The sequence below is a fragment of the Anser cygnoides genome, chromosome W (assembly GCF_040182565.1).
Source record: "Anser cygnoides isolate HZ-2024a breed goose chromosome W, Taihu_goose_T2T_genome, whole genome shotgun sequence".
NCBI classification, from domain to species: domain Eukaryota; kingdom Metazoa; phylum Chordata; class Aves; order Anseriformes; family Anatidae; genus Anser; species Anser cygnoides.
In genome coordinates this window covers 17,273,989-17,292,469 of record NC_089911.1, presented here as the reverse complement: position 1 = coordinate 17,292,469, position 18,481 = coordinate 17,273,989, and the positions used below count along the sequence as shown (strand labels likewise).

General features: G+C 61.9%; 1 protein-coding gene across 1 annotated transcript; it reads right to left on the bottom strand.

The window, feature by feature from the left end:
- Positions 1 to 1,655: 1,655 nt before the first annotated feature.
- LOC136788755 (probable RNA-binding protein 23) lies at positions 1,656 to 18,185 on the bottom strand. Its single transcript, XM_066987433.1, is given in 18 exon segments — positions 1,656 to 1,682; positions 1,684 to 1,745; positions 2,404 to 2,496; positions 4,062 to 4,102; positions 4,104 to 4,252; positions 5,677 to 5,714; positions 5,717 to 5,741; positions 5,842 to 5,979; positions 8,046 to 8,198; positions 9,865 to 9,982; positions 13,147 to 13,200; positions 13,295 to 13,420; positions 13,518 to 13,571; positions 14,237 to 14,298; positions 14,416 to 14,463; positions 15,885 to 15,959; positions 17,496 to 17,577; positions 18,074 to 18,185. Coding segments are annotated over 17 exon segments (1,299 nt in total). The 5' UTR covers positions 17,532 to 17,577; positions 18,074 to 18,185.
- Positions 18,186 to 18,481: the final 296 nt, after the last annotated feature.

Sequence of the window (18,481 nt, the reverse complement as noted above, 5' to 3'; positions counted from 1 at the left end):
TAAAATGGGAGGGGGGTCCCTAAATATGGGGGGGTCCCTAAATATGGGGGGTCCCTAAATATGGGGGGGGGTCCCTAAATATGGGGGGTCCCTAAATATGGGGGGGGGGTCCCTAAATAGGGGGGGGGGTCCCTAAATATGGGGGGGGTCCCTAAATATGGGGGGGGTCCCCAAATATGGGGGGGGGGGCCCTAAATATGGGGGGTCCCTAAATATGGGGGGGTCCCTAAATATGGGGGGGGGGCCCTAAATATGGGGGGGGGTCCCTAAATAGGGGGGCCCTAAATATGGGGGGTTAAAATGGGGGGGGGTCCCTAAATATGGGGGTCCCTAAGGGGGGGGTCCCTATAAAGGGGGACCCCAAAGTGGGGGGAGGGGACCCCAAATGGGGGGGGGGGACACCAAAAGGGGGGGGGGGCAAAATGGGGGCGATGGGGGTCCCCAAATGGGGGGGTCCCCAAATCTGGGGGTGTTGGGCCCCCCCCCCGCCCTGGGGACCCCGAAATTGGGGAGACCCCAAAAAGGCCCCGGGGGGGGGGGGGGGGGGGGGGGGGGGGGCCGGATGCTCTTCCCCCCCCCCCCCGCTGACTCAGCGCCCGGTGACGTCACCGTGACGTCATCGCGTCCCTCAGGAAGAGCGGCGGCGCTCGGGAAGTGCCCGGGAAGGGGGGGGAAGGGAAATTTTGGGGCCATTTCGGGGCTTTTTGGGGCCCTTGGGGGGGGGGGGGGGGGGGTTGGGGGGACCCCGGCCCGAAATCGGCGTTACCCCTTTAAGAAGCGGGCCGGTGGGCCCCACGCCGGGCCGGCATCGCCCTTTTAAGAGCGGGTCGGCGCGAGAGGCGTCGCCCCTTTAAGACTGACAGCGGTGGCCCCGCCCCCCCCCCCCCTTTCCCCATATTTGGCGTTTCCGCTTTAAGAGCGGGAGGCGGCAGCGCGCGCGGAGGGCGGGGGCCGGCTCTTAAAGCGGCGATGCCGCCCCCTCCCTTAAACGGGCAATGACATCACAGGGCGGGGCCGCCCCTTCCCTTAAAGGGGCCACGGCAGGGGTGAGATGGGGGGCGGGGCCCCCCCGGAGGCGCGAAAACGAGGCTGTGGGCGGGGCCTGTCGGAGTTTTTGTGGCTTTTTGTTTTTTTATTATTATTTCGAGTCCGAAAAAGAAAAAAAAAAAGGAAAAAAAAAAAAAAAAAAACCAATCCCGATTTGGAGATAAAAGGGGGAGGGGGGGGGAGGGGGGAGAAGGGGGCGGGGCCAGCGCCGGCCCCTCCCCCCGCCGCCCGGGCCCCGCCCCCCCCCCTTTTCCCCGCGAGGGGGCGGGGCCAGGCGGCGGGCAGGGGGCGGGGCTCCGTTACCTGCGGGGGGCGGAGAGCAGAGTTAGGCCACGCCCCCTCCCCCTTTAGCCCCGCCCCTCCCCTTTAGCCCCACCCCCTCCCCCAGGCCCCGCCCCTCCCCTTAGCCCCGCCCCCTTTAACCCCGCCCCCTCCCCTTTAACCCCGCCCCCTCCCCTTTAACCCCGCCCCCTCCCCCTTTAGCCCCCCTCCCTCCAAGCCCCGCCCCCTCCCCCTTTAGCCCCGCCCCCTCCCCCAGGCCCCGCCCCCTCCCCCTTTAGCCCCGCCCCCTCCCCCAAGCCCCGCCCCCTTTCCGCAGCCCCGCCCCCTCACATGGTCTGGGGGCTGAAGAGCCCCCGAGAGCTGCAGGCACTGCGAGGCCAGCGTCTGCGAGGCCAGGTTCAGCGCCGGGCTCAGGGCTGGGGGGAACGGGGGCACTTGGGGGGCGGCCCCACAGCGGGGACCCCCCGGCCCCACAGCGACCCCCCGGCCCCACGGCGGGACCCCCGGCCCCACAACGGGACCCCCGGCCCCATAGGAAGAGCCCGACCCCATAGGGAACCCCATAAAGGACCCCCCTTTAGGGGCCCCCAGCCCCATAGCGACCCCCCCAGCCCCATAGCACCCCAGCCCCATAGCACCCCCCAGCCCCATAGGAACCCCCCAGCCCCATAGGGACCCCTCCAGCCCCATAGCGACCCCCCCAGCCCCATAGGACCCCCCCAGCCCCATAGGAACCCCCCAGCCCCACATAACCCCCCCAGCCCCATAGCGACCCCCCCAGCCCCCCAATGCCCCCCTCAGGGACCCCCTCCAACCCCAAAGCTCCCCCAAAACCCCCTTAAGGCCCCCCCCCCGACCTCCCCCGCCCCATAACCCCCCCCAGCCCCATAGATCCCCCCGCCCCATAGATCCCCCCCCCCCCACACATTCCCCCCACCCAGCCCCCCGTAGGGACACCGCAGCCCCGCAGCCCCACAGCCCCCCCCCCCGGCCCCACAACCGCCCCCCGGCCCCACAGCGCCCCCCGGCCCCATAGCGCCCCCCCGGCCCCATAGCGCCCCCCCGGCCCCGTACCGGTGAGGGCGGCGGGGTTGAGGGCGCCCAGGGGCAGGGCCCCGTTGAGCTGCAGGGCGGCCTGGGCCGTGCTGGGGAGCTGCAGCCCCGAGCCTGGGGGGGGGAGGGGGAGAAAAGTGGGACCCCTGCCCCATAAGTGGCCCCCCCCCGGCCCCACAAGTGCCCCCCCAGCCCCATAACTCCCCCCCGCCCCATAACCCACCCCCAGCCCCATAACTCCCCTTATAGCCCCCCAACCCCATAAGTTCCCCCCAGCCCCATAACCAGCCCCATAACTCCCCCCACACCCCCCAGCCCCATAACTCTCCCCCCAACCCCACAACTCCCCCCCAGCCCCATAACCCCCCAGCCCCATAACTCCCCCCCAGCCCCACAACTGCCCCCCAACCCCATAACCACCCCCATAACCGCCCCCCAGCCCCATAACCAGCCCCATAACTCCCCCCACACCCCCCAGCCCCATAACCCCCCAGCCCCACACCCCCCAGCCCCATAACCAGCCCCATAACTTCCCCCCAGCCCCACACCCAGCCCCATAACCGCCCCCCAGCCCCATAACTCCCCCCCAGCCCCATAACTCCCCCCACCCCCATAACCACCCCCATAACCGCCCCCCAGCCCCATAACCACCCCCATAACTTCCCCCAGCCCCATAACTGCCCCCCCAGCCCCATAACCGGCCCCCAGCCCCATAACCCCCCCCCCATAACTGCCCCCCCACCCCCATAACCGTCCCCCCAGCCCCATAACCAGCCCCATAACTCCCCCCAGCCCCATAACCAGCCCCACAACCCCCCACACCCCCCAGCCCCATAACCAACCCCATAACTCCCCCCAGCCCCATAACTCCCCCCAGCCCCATAACTCCCCCCCAGCCCCATAACTCCCCCCAGCCCCATAACCACCCCCATAACCGCCCCCCAGCCCCATAACCACCCCCATAACTCCCCCCAGCCCCATAACTGCCCCCCACCCCCATAACCGTCCCCCCAGCCCCCCATAACCAGCCCCATAACTCCCCCCAGCCCCATAACCAGCCCCACACCCCCCACACCCCCCCCCCCAGCCCCATAACCAACCCCATAACTGCCCCCCAGCCCCATAACCACCCCCCAGCCCCATAACCGCCCCCCCAGCCCCATAACCGCCCCCATAACCGCCCCCCAGCCCCACACCCCCCAGCCCCACAACCCCCCCCCAGCCCCATAACCGCCCCCCCAGCCCCATAACTCCCCCCCCAGCCCCATAACTCCCCCCAGCCCCATAACCACCCCCATAACCGCCCCCCCACCCCCATAACCGTCCCCCCCAGCCCCATAACCAGCCCCATAACTCCCCCCTGCAGCCCCCCAACCCCGTAAGTTCCCCCCAGCCCCACATCTCTCCCCCAGCCCCACACCCCCAGCCCCATAACCCCCCCAGCCCCATAACTCCCCCCCCACCCCCATAACCACCCCCATAACCGCCCCCAGCCCCATAACTCCCCCCCCAGCCCCATAACTCCCCCCCGCCCCATAATCCCCCCCAGCCCCATAACCCCCCCATAACCCACCCCCAGCCCCATAACCCCCCCCCCAGCCCCATAACCCCCCCATAACCCCCCCCACCCCCCATAACCACCCCCCCCCAGCCCCACAACCCCCCCCCCCCAGCCCCACCTTCGGCCAGCTTGGCCATGAGCTGCAGGCGCCCGGCGGCCCCCCAGCTCGGGCTCGTCGCCCTCGGGGCAGGCGGCGTCGGCGGCGCCGTCGGGGCGCTCGCCCAGGGGCCCCACGCGCATCGCCCGCCCCGCCAGCTCGAAGCCGTTCAGCTGCTCCAGCGCCCGCCGCGCGCACTCGGCCTCCGCGAACTGCGGGGGGGGGACGGGGGGGGGCGTCAGGGGCATCTGTGGGGCTGGGGGGGTTGTGGGGTGATCCATGGGGCTGGGGGGCATCTGGGGGCTGGGGGGGGTGGGGGGATGTGGGGCTGGGGGGGGTGGGGGGGGGGGGGCATCGGGGGTGGGGGGATGTGGGGGTGTGGGGGGATGTGGGGGGTGGGGGGATTATGGGGGGATGTGGGGCTGGAGGGGGGTGGGGGGCTGGGGGCATCGGGGGGGATGGGGGGGTGGGGGGATGTGGGCCTGGGGGGATGTGGGGCTGGGGGGGCTGGGGGTGTGGGGGGATGTGGGGGGATGTGGGGCTGGGGGGCATCAGTGGGGTGATGTGGGGCTGGGGGTGTGGGGCTGGGGGAGACCTGGGGGGCTGGAGGGTTGTGGGGTGATCCATGGGGCTGGGGGCATCTAGGGGGCCAGGGGGATGTGGGGCGATGTGGGGCTGGGAGGGGGGTTGTGGGGCTGGGGGGCATCTGGGGGCTGGGGGGGGTGGGGGGATGTGGGGTGTGGGGGGATGTGGGGGTGGGGGGATTATGGGGGGATGTGGGGCTGGAGGGGGGTGGGGGGCTGGGGGGCATCGGGGGGATGTGGGGTGGGGGCTGGGGGGCATCTGTGGGGGGATGTGGGGCTGGGGGGTGGGGGGATGTGGGGCTGGGGCAAAGTGTGGGGCTGGGGGGCATATACGGGGCTGGGGGGCATCAGTGGGGGCATACGGGGCTGGGGGGATGTGGGGCTGGGGGAGGTGTGGGGCTGGGGGGGGGTCTGAGGAGCATCTAGGGGGCTGGGGGGACGTGGGGCGATGTGGGGCTGGGAGGGTGATGTGGGGCTGGGGGAAAGACGGGGGTCTGGGGAGCATCTGTGGGGCGGTGTGGGGCTGGGGGGTATGGGGATGTGTGGGGCTGGGGGAGATCTGGGGGGCTGGGGGGACGTGGGGCAGGGGGCTGTGGGGCGGTGTGGGGCTGGGGACGTGGGGCCGGGAGATGGGGTGAGGCGTGGGGCTGGGGGGCGAGGTGTGGGGCTCGGACACGCGTGGGGCTGGGGGGATGGTGTGGGGCTGGGATGTGGGGCAGGGCCGCGGGGGGCAGCCATGGGGCGCTGTGGGGCGCTATGGGGCAGTTATGGGGCGCTATGGGGCAGTTATGGGGCGCTATGGGGCGCTATGGGGCAGTTATGGGGCGCTATGGGGCGCTATGGGGCAGCTATGGGGCAGTTATGGGGCGCTGTGGGGCGCTATGGGGCAGCTATGGGGCACTATGGGGCGCTATGGGGCGCTGTGGGGCGCTATGGGGCAGCTATGGGGCAGCTATGGGGCGCTATGGGGCAGCCATGGGGCGCTATGGGGCAGCTATGGGGCAGCCGTGGGGCGCCATGGGGCGCTATGGGGCAGGCCGTGGGGCGCGCACCGTGATGAAGCCGTAGCCCTTGGACTGCCCGGTGTCGGGTCGCGCACCAGCACGATGCTGTCGATCTGGGGGCGGGAAGGGGCGTGTCCAGACGAGGCCACGCCCACCCCCTTTAAGCCCCGCCCACCCCTTTAAGCCACGCCCACCCCTTTAGGCCCCGCCCACCTTGCCGAAGGGCTCGAAGATGCCGCGCAGCATCTCCTTGGTGATGTTGCAGTGCAGGGCGCCCACGTAGAGCCGCATGGGGCCGCCGCTGCCCTTCTGCAGGTTGTTGGCCATGGCCGCCAGCCGGTTCTTCTCCGCCTGCGGGGGGTGGGGACGCGTCGGGGAACGCCCCCCCGGGGGCGGGGACGCGCCCCGGCGTCGCCCTCGGGAATTTGCGTGGGGACTCCGGGGATTTTTACAGCCCTTCCGGGGACTTCACAACCCTTCCAGGACCTCCTCATCCCTTCCAGGACCTTCCCATCCCTTCCAGGACCTTCCCAAACCTTCCAGGACCTCCTCATCCCTTCCAGGACCTTCCCATCCCTTCCAGGACCTAACTCTTCCAGGACCTTCCCATCCCTTCCAGAACCTTCTCATCCCTTCCAGGGCCTTCACAACCCTTCCAGGATCTTCCCAACCCATCCAGGACTTCCACATCCCTTCCAGGACCTTCCCATCCCTTCTCCAGGACCTCCCCATCTCTTCCAAGACCTTCCCAACCCTTCCAGGACTTTCTCATCCCTTCCAGGGCCTTCACAACCCTTCCAGGACCTTCCCATCCCTTCCAGGACCTTCCCGTCCCTTCCAGGACCTATCTCTTCCAAGACCTTCCCAACACTTCCAGGACCTTCTCAAAGCCTCAAGGGCCTTCACAACCCTTCCAGGACCTTCCCGTCCCTTCCAGGACCTTCCCAACCCTTCCAGGACCTTCCCATCCCTTCCAGGACCTCCCCATCTCTTCCAAGACCTTCCCAACCCTTCCAGGACTTCCTCATCCCTTCCAGGACCTTCCCATCCCTTCCAGGACCTTCCAAACCTTCCAGGACCTCCTCATCCCTTCCAGGACCTCCCCATCCCTTCTAGGACCTATCTCTTCCACGACCTTCCCATCCCTTCCTGGATTTTCCAACCCTTCCAGGACCTATCCCTTCCAAGACCTTCCCATCCCTTCCAGGACCTTCCAAACCTTCCAGGACCTCCTCGTCCCTTCCAGGACCTTCCCATCCCTCCCAGGACCTTCCACACCTTCCAGGACCTATCTCTTCCAGGACCTTCCCAACCCTTCCAGGACTTTCTCATCCCTTCCAGGGCCCTCACAACCCTTCCAGGACCTTCTCATCCCTTCCGGGGCCTTCACAACCCTTCCAGGACCTCCTCATCCCTTCCAGGACCTTCCCATCCCTTCCAGGATCTTCCACACCTTCCAGGACCTTCCCATCTCTCCCAACACCTTCCCAACCCTTCCAGGACCTTCCCAACCCTTCCAGGACTTCCTCATCCCTTCCAGGACCTTTGAATCCCTTCCAGGACCTTTGAATCCCTTCCAGGACCTTTGAATCCCTTCCAGGACCTCCACAATGCCTCCTCCACAACCTTCCTCTCCCTTCCAGGACCTTCCCAACCCTATCATGTCCCTTCCAGGACCTTCCCATCCATTTCCAACCCCACCGGGCCCCTTCCAGGACCTGCCCAACCCCCACTGTCTCCACGAGGCTCTTCCTCTATCTTCCAGGACCTTCCCAACCCCCAAGCATTCCCTTAAAAATACTCCTTCCCCTTCTAGGACCTTCCCAACCCCGCTGTGTCTCTTCCAGGCCCTTCCCTCCCTTCCAGGACCTTCCCAACCCCTTCCAGGACGTTCCCAACCCCCAAGCATTCCCTTAAAAATACTCCTTCCCCTTCCAGGACCTTCCCAACCCCACTGTGTCTCTTCCAGGACCTTCCCAACCCCTTCCAGGACCTTCCCAACCCCTCCCAGGCCCTTCCCAACCCCTTCCAGGACCTTCCCAACCCCTTCCAGGACCTTCCCAACCCCTTCCAGGACCTTCCCAACCCCTCCCAGGCCCTTCCCAACCCCTTCCAGGACCTTCCCAACCCCTTCCAGGTCCTTCCCCTCCCTTCTAGGACCTTCCCAACTCTATACCACCTCCTCCAATCCCCTCCCAGGCCCCTCCCCTTCTCCCTAAGCCCCTCCCCCTTTAGGCCACGCCCCCTTTAGGCCCCGCCCACCACCTGGAAGCCCAAAACGATGCCGGGAACCTCAAGGAGGCCGCGCGGCGAAGGCCGTTGGCCAACGTTGACCCTTCCAACCTCCTCCAATCCCCTCCCCCTTTCCCTAAGCCCCTCCCCTTCAGGCCACGCCCCCTTTAGGCCCCGCCCCCCACCTGGGAGGCCTGGACGATGATGGGGACGCCGAGCAGGCGCTGCCCGGTGAGCCCGATGGCCAGCGGCACCGACTGGATCTCGCAGAACTCCACGTAGGCGATGCCCTTGGAGCGCCGCGAGTTGCGGTCCGAGATGATGCGCACGTCCCGCACCTGGGGGGGGCGGGGCCTCGTCAGGGGGCGGGGCCTCGCCCCCGGGGGGAGGGGCTAGGGGATAAGGGGAGGGGCGGGGCTGTCGGGGCGGCGGCGGGCTGGGGGAGGGGAAATCCTATAAAGGTCCCGGCGGCCCTATAAGGGGCTGGGGGCCCTATAAGGGGGTTTTGGGGGGCCTATGGGGGTTTTGGGGGCCCTATGGGGGTTTTGGGGGGCTTATGGGGGTCCCGGGGGGCCTATGGGGGTCCCGGGGGTCTTAGAAGGGTCCTGGGGGCTTATAGGGGTCCCTATAAAGCTCTTGGGGGCGCTATAAGGGTTTTGGGGGCCCTATAAGGGTCCTAAAAGGGTTTTGGGGGTCCTATGGGGTTCCTGGGGGTCCTAAAAGGTCCTGGGGGCTTAAAAGGGTCCTGGGGGCTTAAAAGGGTCCTGGGGGCTTACAGGGGTCTGATAGGGGTCTTGGGGTCCCTATAAAGCTTTTGGTGGCCCTATAAGGGTCCTGGGGGCCCTATAAGGGTCTGGGGGCCCTATAAGGGTCTGGGGGTCTTACGGGGGTCCTGGGGGTCCTAAAGGGCCCTCGGGGTCTCATAGGGGTCTTGGGGGTCTTATAAAGGTCGTGGGGGTCCTGTAAAGCCCTTGGTGACCCCGTAAGTCTATTGGCGGCCCTACGAGGGTTTTGGGGGCCCTATAAGGGACTAGGTGACCCCATAAAGATCTCAGCGACCCCATAAGGGTCCCGGTGACCCCACAAGGATATTTATGGCCCCATAAGGGTCCCAATGAACCCATAAGAGTATTTATGGCCCAATAATGGTTTTCATGGCCCCATAAGGGTCCCGGTGACCCCATAAGGGTCCCGGTGACCCCATAAGGGTATTTATGGCCCCATAAAGGTCCCGGTGACCCCATAAGGGTATTTATGGCCCCATAAGGGTCCCAGTGACCCCATAAGGGTATTTATGGCCCCATAAAGGTCCCGGTGACCCCATAAGGGTATTTATGGCCCCATAAGGGTATTTATGACCCCATAAGGGTCCCAGTGACCCCATAAGGATATTTATGGCCCCATAAGGGTATTTATGGCCCCATAAAGGTCCCAGTGACCCCATAAGTGTATTTACGGCCCCGTAAGGGTCCCGGTGACCCCACAAGGGCTTTTATGGCCCCATAAAGGTCCCGGTGACCCCATAAGAGTATGTAAGGCCCCATAAGAGTATTTATGACCCCATAAGGGTATTTACGGCCCCATAAGACTCCTGGTGACCCCATACGGGTATTTATGGTCCTGTAAGGGTATTTACGGCCCCGTAAGGGTCCCAATGACCCCACAAGGGTATTTACGGCCCCGTAAGGGTCCCAATGACCCCACAAGGGTATTTACGGCCCCGTAAGGGTCCCGGTGACCCCATAAGAGTCCCGGTGACCCCATAAGGGTATTTATGGCCCCGTAAGGGTATTTATGGCCCCGTAAGGGTCCCAATGACCCCACAAGGGTATTTACGGCCCCATAAGGGTCCTGGTGACCCCATAAGGGTCCCGGTGACCCCATAAGGGCATTTATGGCCCCGTACGGGTATTTACGGCCCCGTACGGGTATTTACGGCCCCGTACGGGTACTTAGGGCCCCGTAAGGGCCCCGGTGACCCCGTGGGGGCGCTCCCGGCCCCACCTTGCCGACGGCGGAGAAGAAGTCCTCGAGGTCGCGGGGCCGGATGCGGGCGGCCAGCTGCATGCAGAACACCGTGCGCGCGTCCCGCTCCTCGGGGCTCAGGCTGCCCAGCGGCTCCCTGCGGGGTCGGGGTCACGCCGCGGCCCTCTAACCGCCCCCGAGCCCCCCGTAGCCCCCCGTGGCCCCCCATAACCCCCCACGGCCCCCAGGGCCCCCCAGGACCCTATATCCCCCCGTATCCCCCATAAAGCCTACAAAACTCCCAAATCCCCTATAAAACCCCAAATACCCCATAACTACCCCATAACCCCCATAAACCCCCATATCCCCTATAAAACCCAAAAATCCCCTATAAAACCCCAAAATCCCCTATAAAACCCCCAAAACTCCCTATGAAACCCCCAAAATTCCTTAAGAAATCCCCAAATCCCCTATGAAACCCCCAAAATCCCTTAAGAAATCCCCAAAATCCCCTATGAAACCCCCAAAATCCCCTATGAAACCCCCAAAATCCCTTAAAAAATCCCAAAAATCCCCTATGAAACCCCCAAAATCCCCTATGAAACCCCCAAAATCCCCTTTAAAACCCCCAAATCCCCTTATAAAACCCCCAAAACCCCTATAAAACCCCAAAATCCCCTATAAAACCCAAAAACCCCCTATGAAACCCCCAAAATCCCCTATGAAACCCCCAAAATCCCCTATGAAACCCCCAAAACTCCCTATGAAACCCCCAAAACTCCCTATGAAACCCCCAAAACTCCCTATGAAACCCCCAAAACTCCCTATAAAACCCCAGAATCCCCTATAAAACCCCAAAATCCCTTAAGAAATCCCAAAATCCCCTATGAAACCCCCAAAATCCCTTAAGAAATCCCAAAAATCCCCTATGAAACCCCCAAAATCCCCTATGAAACCCCCAAAACTCCCTATGAAACCCTAGAAATCCCCTTTAAAACCCCCAAATCCCCTATAAAACCCCCAAAACCCCCTATAAAACCCCAAAATCCCCTATAAAACCCAAAAAACCCCCTATGAAACCCCCAAAATCCCCTATGAAACCCCAAAATACCCTATGAAACCCCCAAAACCCCTATAAAACCCCCAAAACCCCCTATAAAACCCCCAAAACCCCCTATGAAACCCCCAAAATCCCCTATGAAACCCCAAAACCCCCCTATGAAACCCCAAAACCCCCTATGAAACCCCCAAAATCCCCTATGAAACCCCCAAAATCCCCTATGAAACCCCCAAAACCCCCTATGAAACCCCCAAAATCCCCTATGAAACCCCCAAAATCCCCTATGAAACCCCCAAAATCCCCTATGAAACCCCCAAAACTCCCTATGAAACCCTCCAAATCCCCTTTAAAACCCCCAAATCCCCTATGAAACCCCAAAATCCCCTATGAAACCCCCAAAATCCCCTATGAAACCCCAAAACCCCCTATAAAACCCCCAAAACCCCCTATGAAACCCCAAAATCCCCTATGAAACCCCCAAAAATCCCCTATGAAACCCCAAAACCCCCTATAAAACCCCCAAAACCCCCTATGAAACCCCAAAACCCCCCTATAAAACCCCCAAATCCCCTATGAAACCCCCAAAACCCCCTATAAAACCCCCAAATCCCCTATGAAACCCCCAAAATCCCCTATGAAACCCCCAAAACCCCCTATGAAACCCCCAAAATCCCCTATAAAACCCCCAAAATCCCCTATGAAATCCCAAAATCCCCTATGAAACCCCCAAAATCCCTTAAGAAATCCCAAAAATCCCCTATGAAACCCCCAAAACCCCCTATGAAACCCCAAAATCCCCTATGAAACCCTCCAAATCCCCTTTAAAACCCCCAATCCCCTATAAAACCCCCAAAACCCCCTATAAAACCCCAAAATCCCCTATAAAACCCCAAAAACCCCCTATGAAACCCCCAAAATCCCCTATGAAACCCCAAAACCCCCTATGAAACCCCCAAAATCCCCTATGAAACCCCAAAACCCCCTATGAAACCCCCAAAACCCCCTATGAAACCCCAAAATCCCCTATGAAACCCCCAAAACCCCCTATAAAACCCCAAAATCCCCTATGAAACCCCCAAAACCCCCTATGAAACCCCCAAAACCCCCTATAAAACCCCAAAATCCCCTATGAAACCCCCAAAATCCCCTATGAAACCCCCAAAACCCCCTATGAAACCCCAAAATCCCCTATGAAACCCCCAAAATCCCTTAAGAAATCCCAAAAATCCCCTATGAAACCCCCAAAACCCCCTTGAAACCCCCAAATCCCCTATAAACCCCCCCAAAATCCCCTATAACCCCCCCAAAATCCCCCATAACCGTTCCGCATCCCCCATAAACCCCGATATCCCCCATACATACCCCAAACCCCCCCAAAACCTCCCATATCCCCCAAATCGCCCTATATCCCCCCAAAATCCCAGAAATCCCCCCATAACCCTCAAAATTCACCCCTATAGCCCCAAAATCCCCCCATAACCCCCCAAAATCCCCCAAATCCACCCTATAACCCCCTAAATCCCCCCTATACACCCCAAATCCTCCCCAAATAAACCCCAAATCCCCAAATTTCCCCCCAAATCTCCCCCTATAACCCTCAAATCTCCCCTATAACACCTGAACCCCCCCCCAAATCCGCCCCAAATACCCCAAAATCCCCCAAATCCCCCCCAAAATCCCCCAAATCTCCCTATATTCCCTTAAACCCCTCCAACGACCCCAAAATCCCCCCAATCCCCCCCCAAATCCCCCGAACCTGCCCCAAATCCTCCCCATATTCCCCCAATGACCCCAAAATCCCCCCAAAATCCCTGAAATCCCCCAAAATCCCCCCCAAATCCCCCAACAACCCCAAAATCCCCCAAATTCCCCCAAAATCCCCAAATTCCTCCTCTACATCCCCTTATATTCCCTCAACCCCCCCCCATGACCCCATAATCCCCCGAAGGGTCCCCAAAACCCCCCAAATTCTCCCAAAAATCCCCCAGATCACCCCAAATTCCGCCGAAAATCCCCCAAATCCCCCGACGACCCCCAAAATCCCCCAAATTCCCCCCAAAATCCCCAAATTCCTCCTCTACATCCCCTTATATTCCCTCAACCCCCCCCCCAATGACCCCATAACCCCCCGAAGACCTCCAAAACCCCCAAATTCTGCCGAAAATCCCCCAAATCGCCCCAAACTCCGCCGAAAATCCCCCAAATCCCCCCGACAACCCAAAATCCCCCGAATTCCCCCCAAAACCCCCCCCGATGCTCACCGCACGGGGCTCTTCTCCCGGTAGAGCGGGCTCTTGCTGTGCCCGAAGCGGCGGCTGAAACGGGGCCGAAAGCGGAGAAATCGGTGAAAAAGGGACGGGAGTAGTTAAAAACCGGCATTTTGGGGCGAAAAAGGGGGAAATCGGGTACCGGGATCGCTCGTCGCGCCGGCGCTCGCGGCTGCGGGATCGGCGGCGCTCGCGGCTGCGGGATCGGTGGCGGCTGCGGCGGTCGCGGCTGCGGCTGCGGCGGCGCCGGTCCCGGTCCCGGCTGCGGCTGATTTGGGGGTTTTTAGCCCCAAAATGGGAACGGGGGAGGGGGTGGAGCGGTTGGAATCCCGAAACCCCGAGGTTCGGCCCCAAAACGCGCTCACCTGTGTCTGTGGTCGCGGCTCCGGCTCCGGCTCCGGCTCCGCTTCTTCCGGCTGCTGTTTGGGGGAGGGAAATCCTAAAAGCTGGGTCCCAAAATCCCCCTTTTTCACCCCAAATCCTCTCTGTCTCTCACCAGAAGCTCCTGGCCTCATTACCGGCCCCAAAACCCCCGGGTTTGGCCCCAAAACCCACCCCAAAACCTCCGAGATATACCCATAACCCCTTATCGTCCCCCAACCCGTCCTTTATCACCCCAAAAATTGCCTCCAAACACCTCGTATCCACCCCAAAACCCCCAATACCTTCCTATAACCCTTTATTACCCCCCAAAATCCCTTGTTTTTCCCCCCAAAATCGCCCCCAAACCCCTTAAATCCACCCCAAAACACTCAATGTTTACTCACAATCCCTTATTGACCCCAAAATCCCCCGTTTTTCCCCCCAAAATTGCCCCCAAAACCCCTTAAATTCACCCCAAACCCTTCGATGTGTACTCATTATCCCCCATCACCCCCAAAATCCCCCTTTTTCTCCCCAAAATCAACCCCAAATCCCTTAAACCCACCCCAACACCTTCGATCCATTCCCATTACCCCTCGTCGCCCCCAAAATCCCCATTTTTCCCCCCAAAAAACCCCCCAAACCTCTTCGAATCCCCCCGCAGGCCGCGGCCAAGGCCCCGGCGGCCCCAAAATCGCCGTTTTTCGCCCCAAAAACTCACCTGCTGCTGCTGCTGCCGCCGCTCTCCTTCTTCGCCTCTTTGCTCTGCTCCTCCGCCGGCGGCTGCGGGGCCAAAATCCCCCAGATTTGCCCCAAAATCCCCCAAATCTGCCCCAAAATCCCCCAGTTTCCCCCTCCCGGACCCAAAATCGCCCTTTTTGACCCCAAAAGCGGCCTCACCTGCGGGGGGGGGGGCTCCGTCTGCGGCTTGGAGGGGCCGGGCTGGGCCTGGAACGAGGGGGGGTGTCAGGGGGCGACCCCAAAACCCCAGGAATGGCCCCAAAATCCCTTTAAATGGCCCCAAAACCCCTTTAGGGATTCCAAAGCCCCTTTAAAAGGCCCCAAAATCCCTTTAAACGGCCTCAAAACTCCTTTAGGAAACCCCAAAACCGTTTAAATACCCCCAAAATGCCTTAAAGCGGTCCTAAAACCCCTAAAGGTGACCCCAAAACCCTTTACATTGCGTCAAAACCCCTTTAAATGACCCCAAAACCCGTTCAGATGACCCGAAGACCCCTAAAATCACCCCAAAAATCCTTTAAGTGACCCCAAAACCCCTTTAAGTGACCCCAAAACACCCTCAAACGACCCCCAAACCCCTAAAATGGTCCCCAAACCCCTTTAGGTGGCCCCAAAACCCTTTAAATTGGGCCAAAACCCTTTTAGATCACCCCAAGGCCTCTTTAAGTGACCCCAAAAACCCTTTAGGAACCCCAAAAACCCTTTATATGGCTCCAAAACCCCTTTAGGGGACCATAAAGCCCTTAAATGACCCCAAAAGTCTACTTAGGTGACCCTAAAAGCCCCAAAACGACCCCAAAACCCCTTTAGGAGACCCCCAAACCCTTCTAACTGACCCCAAAACCCCTTAAACAACCCCAAAATCCCCTTAAATGACCCCAAAACCCCTTTAGGGATCCCAAAACTCCTCTAACCGACCCCAAAACCCCTTAAACAACCCCAAAATCCCCTTAAATGACCCCAAAACCCCTTTAGAGATCCCAAAACTCCTCTAACAGACCCCAAAGCCCCTTAAATAACCCCAAAATCCCCTTAAATGACCCCAAAAACCCTTTAGGGATCCCAAAACTCCTCTAACTGACCCCAAAACCCCTTAAACAACCCCAAAATCCCCTTAAATGACCCCAAAACCCCTTTAGGGATCCCAAAACTCCTCTAACAGACCCCAAAACCCCTTAAACAACCCCAAAATCCCCTTAAATGACCCCAAAAACCCTTTAGGGATCCCAAAACTCCTCTAACTGACCCCAAAACCCCTTAAACAACCCCAAAATCCCCTTAAATGACCCCAAAACCCCTTTAGGGATCCCAAAACTCCTCTAACCGACCCCAAAACCCCTTAAACAACCCCAAAATCCCCTTAAATGACCCCAAAACCCCTTTAGGGATCCCAAAACCCCTCTAACAGACCCCAAAACCCCTTAAAGAACCCCAAAATCCCCTAAAACGCCCCCAAACCCCCCATAAATGCCCCCAATACCCTTCAAAAGCGCCCCCAAATCCCCCGGAATTGCCCCCAAAACCCCTTTAAAGGACCCCACCCCAAGCCCCGCCCCTCCCGACCCAGGCCCCGCCCCCCCTCCAGGCCCCGCCCCCCCAGGCCCCGCCCCCTCGCGGGCCCCGCCCACCTCCTCCTTCTTGTAGGGCGCCTCCAGCATGGCCTCGATGACGATGTCGAAGTCGTCCGACGTCATGGCGTCCGCCTGCGCCCCGGAAACCCCAAAATGGACCCAAAACGAGCGGGAACGGCCCCAAAACCGCCCCCAAAACCCCAAACGGCCCCGAAACGGACATAAAGGGCCCCGTAGTGGCCCCCAAAACCCCGAAATGGACCCAAATGGCCCCAAAACGGACCCAAAACAGACGTGAAATGACCCCAAAACAGCCCCAAAAACCCAAAATGGACCCAAAAATACCCCAAACGGCCCCAAAACCCAAAAACAGACCTGTAATAACCCCCCCCCAAAAAATGGACCCAAAACAGACCCAAAACGGACCCAAAACAGACCCAAAACGGACCCAAAACGACCTCAAAATGGCCATAAAATGACCCCAAAACAGACCCAAAATGGACCCAAAATAGACCCAAAACGACCTCAAAATAGACCCAAAACGACCCCAAAATGGCCATAAAATGACCCCAAAACAGCCTCAAAACCCCCAAATGACCCCAAAATGGCCCCATAATGAGCCCCAAAACCCACCAAACAGACCCAAAACAGACCCCAAACAGCCCTAAAGTGGCCATAAAGTGGCCCCATAATGGCCCTGAAAACCCCAAAATGGACCCAAATAGCCCCAAAACGGGCCCAAAACAGCCCCAAAACCCCCAAATGACCCCAAAATGGCCCCATAATGACCCCAAAACTCCAAACTGGCCCCAAAACAGCCCCAAAATGACCCCAAAATGGCCCCAAAACCCCCAAATGACCCCAAAACAGCCCCATAATGGCCACAAAACCCCCAAACGGACCCAAAATTGCCCCAAATCCCCCCCATCGGACCCCAAATGGCCCCAAAACCACCCCAAAACCCAAAAATGGACCCCAAAATCCCCGAACAACCCCAAAACGGACCCAAAATGAACAAAAAATGGCCCTGTTGTGGCCCCAAGAAAACCAAAATGGATCCCAAATGACCCCTAAAACCCCCAAAATGGCCCCAAAACGGCCCCAAAGCCCCAAAACCTCCCCATAAGGACCCCAAAAAGGACCCAAACGGCCTCAAAACAAACCCCAAAGCATCCCCAAACCCCAAACCGGCCCCACAATGACCCCCCGAAACCCCCAAACGGCCCCGAAACGGCCCCAAAACAGACCCCGAATGGCCCCGAAATGCCCCCAAAACAGACCCAAAGCCCCGAAGCGGACCCACAATGACCCAAAACACCCCAAAATGACCCCAAAACAGCCCCAACCCCCCCGAATGCCCCCGAGACGTCCCAGTAAACCCCACGGTGACCCCGTGACGCCCCCACAGCCCCCCCGTGACCCCGTAACCCCCAGCGACCCCGTGACCCCCCGTGACCCCGTGACCCCCCGTGACCCTGTGACCCCCCATGACCCCGTAACCCCTCCCTGACCCCCCACCCCCCTATATCCCCCCCCAACCCCATAACCCCCCCTACCCCCCCACCCCCCACCCCCATGACGTCACCCCGTGACATCACGCCCCCCCCCCATGACATCACGCCCCTCCCCCCCGTGACGTCACGCCCCCCCCCCCCCCCCCCCACTCACCGGGTCCGGCAGCGGGTTCGAGCCCCCCGCCTCCATCCCCGCCCGCTCCTGGGGGGGGCTCTCCCCCCCGACGGCTCCCCTCCTGCCGGGAAGTGACGTCACGCAACCCCCCCGTGACGTCACCCCCCCGGTGACGTCACAGGCCCGGTAGTGACGTCACACCCCCCTTTACACCTCCCCCCCCCCCCCCCATGGGCTAAGCCCCCTCCTCCCCCTCCCCTCCCGGGCCCGGCCAGGAGGCCACGCCCCCTCCAAGCCCCGCCCCTTTAAGCCCCGCCCTCCAGGCCCCGCCCCTTTAAGCCCCGCCCCCTCCAAACCCCGCCTCCCTCCCCCTCCCCTACCCCCCTCCCCTACCCCTAAGCCCCGCCCCCTCCCCAAGCCCCGCCCCCCTCCCTAAGCCACGCCCCCTCCCCAAGCCACGCCCCCTCCCCTTTAGCACCTCCCCCCGCGCATGCGCGCCCCGCTCCCCCCCCCCCCCACCGCCTCCGGGCCCCCTCCCGCTCCCCCCCCCGGCTCCCCCCGCCCCCCCAAGCGCTGACGTCACGCCGGGTGACCGTGACGTCACGCCCTCCCCTCACCGGGCCCCTCCCGGCTGTTGGCGGCGGCGGCGGCGGCCGGGACGCGGCGCTAAGATGGCGGCGGCCTCCAGAACCTTCCCCCCGCCCCCCTCGCCGCGCAGGCGCGGCCCGAGCCCCGCCCACGCCGCGCGCCCATTGGCCGCCGGCACCGCCCCGGCGCCCTTCCATTGGCTGCGGGCGCCGGCGGGGGCGGGGCGGCGGAGCGGCGCAGCCGATTGGCCCGCGCGGAGAGGGGGCGGGGCTAAGGGGGAGGAAGGGCCTGCGCGGTCGCCTTGGAGACGCGGCCCCGCCCCTACCGGTGCGCGGTTGCTATGGAGACGGCGCCCCGCCCCTCCCCTTGACGGCGCTCAGCCCCTCCCCGCGCGCTGTTGCCATGGAGACCGTGCCCCCGCCCCTCCCCTTGCGCTG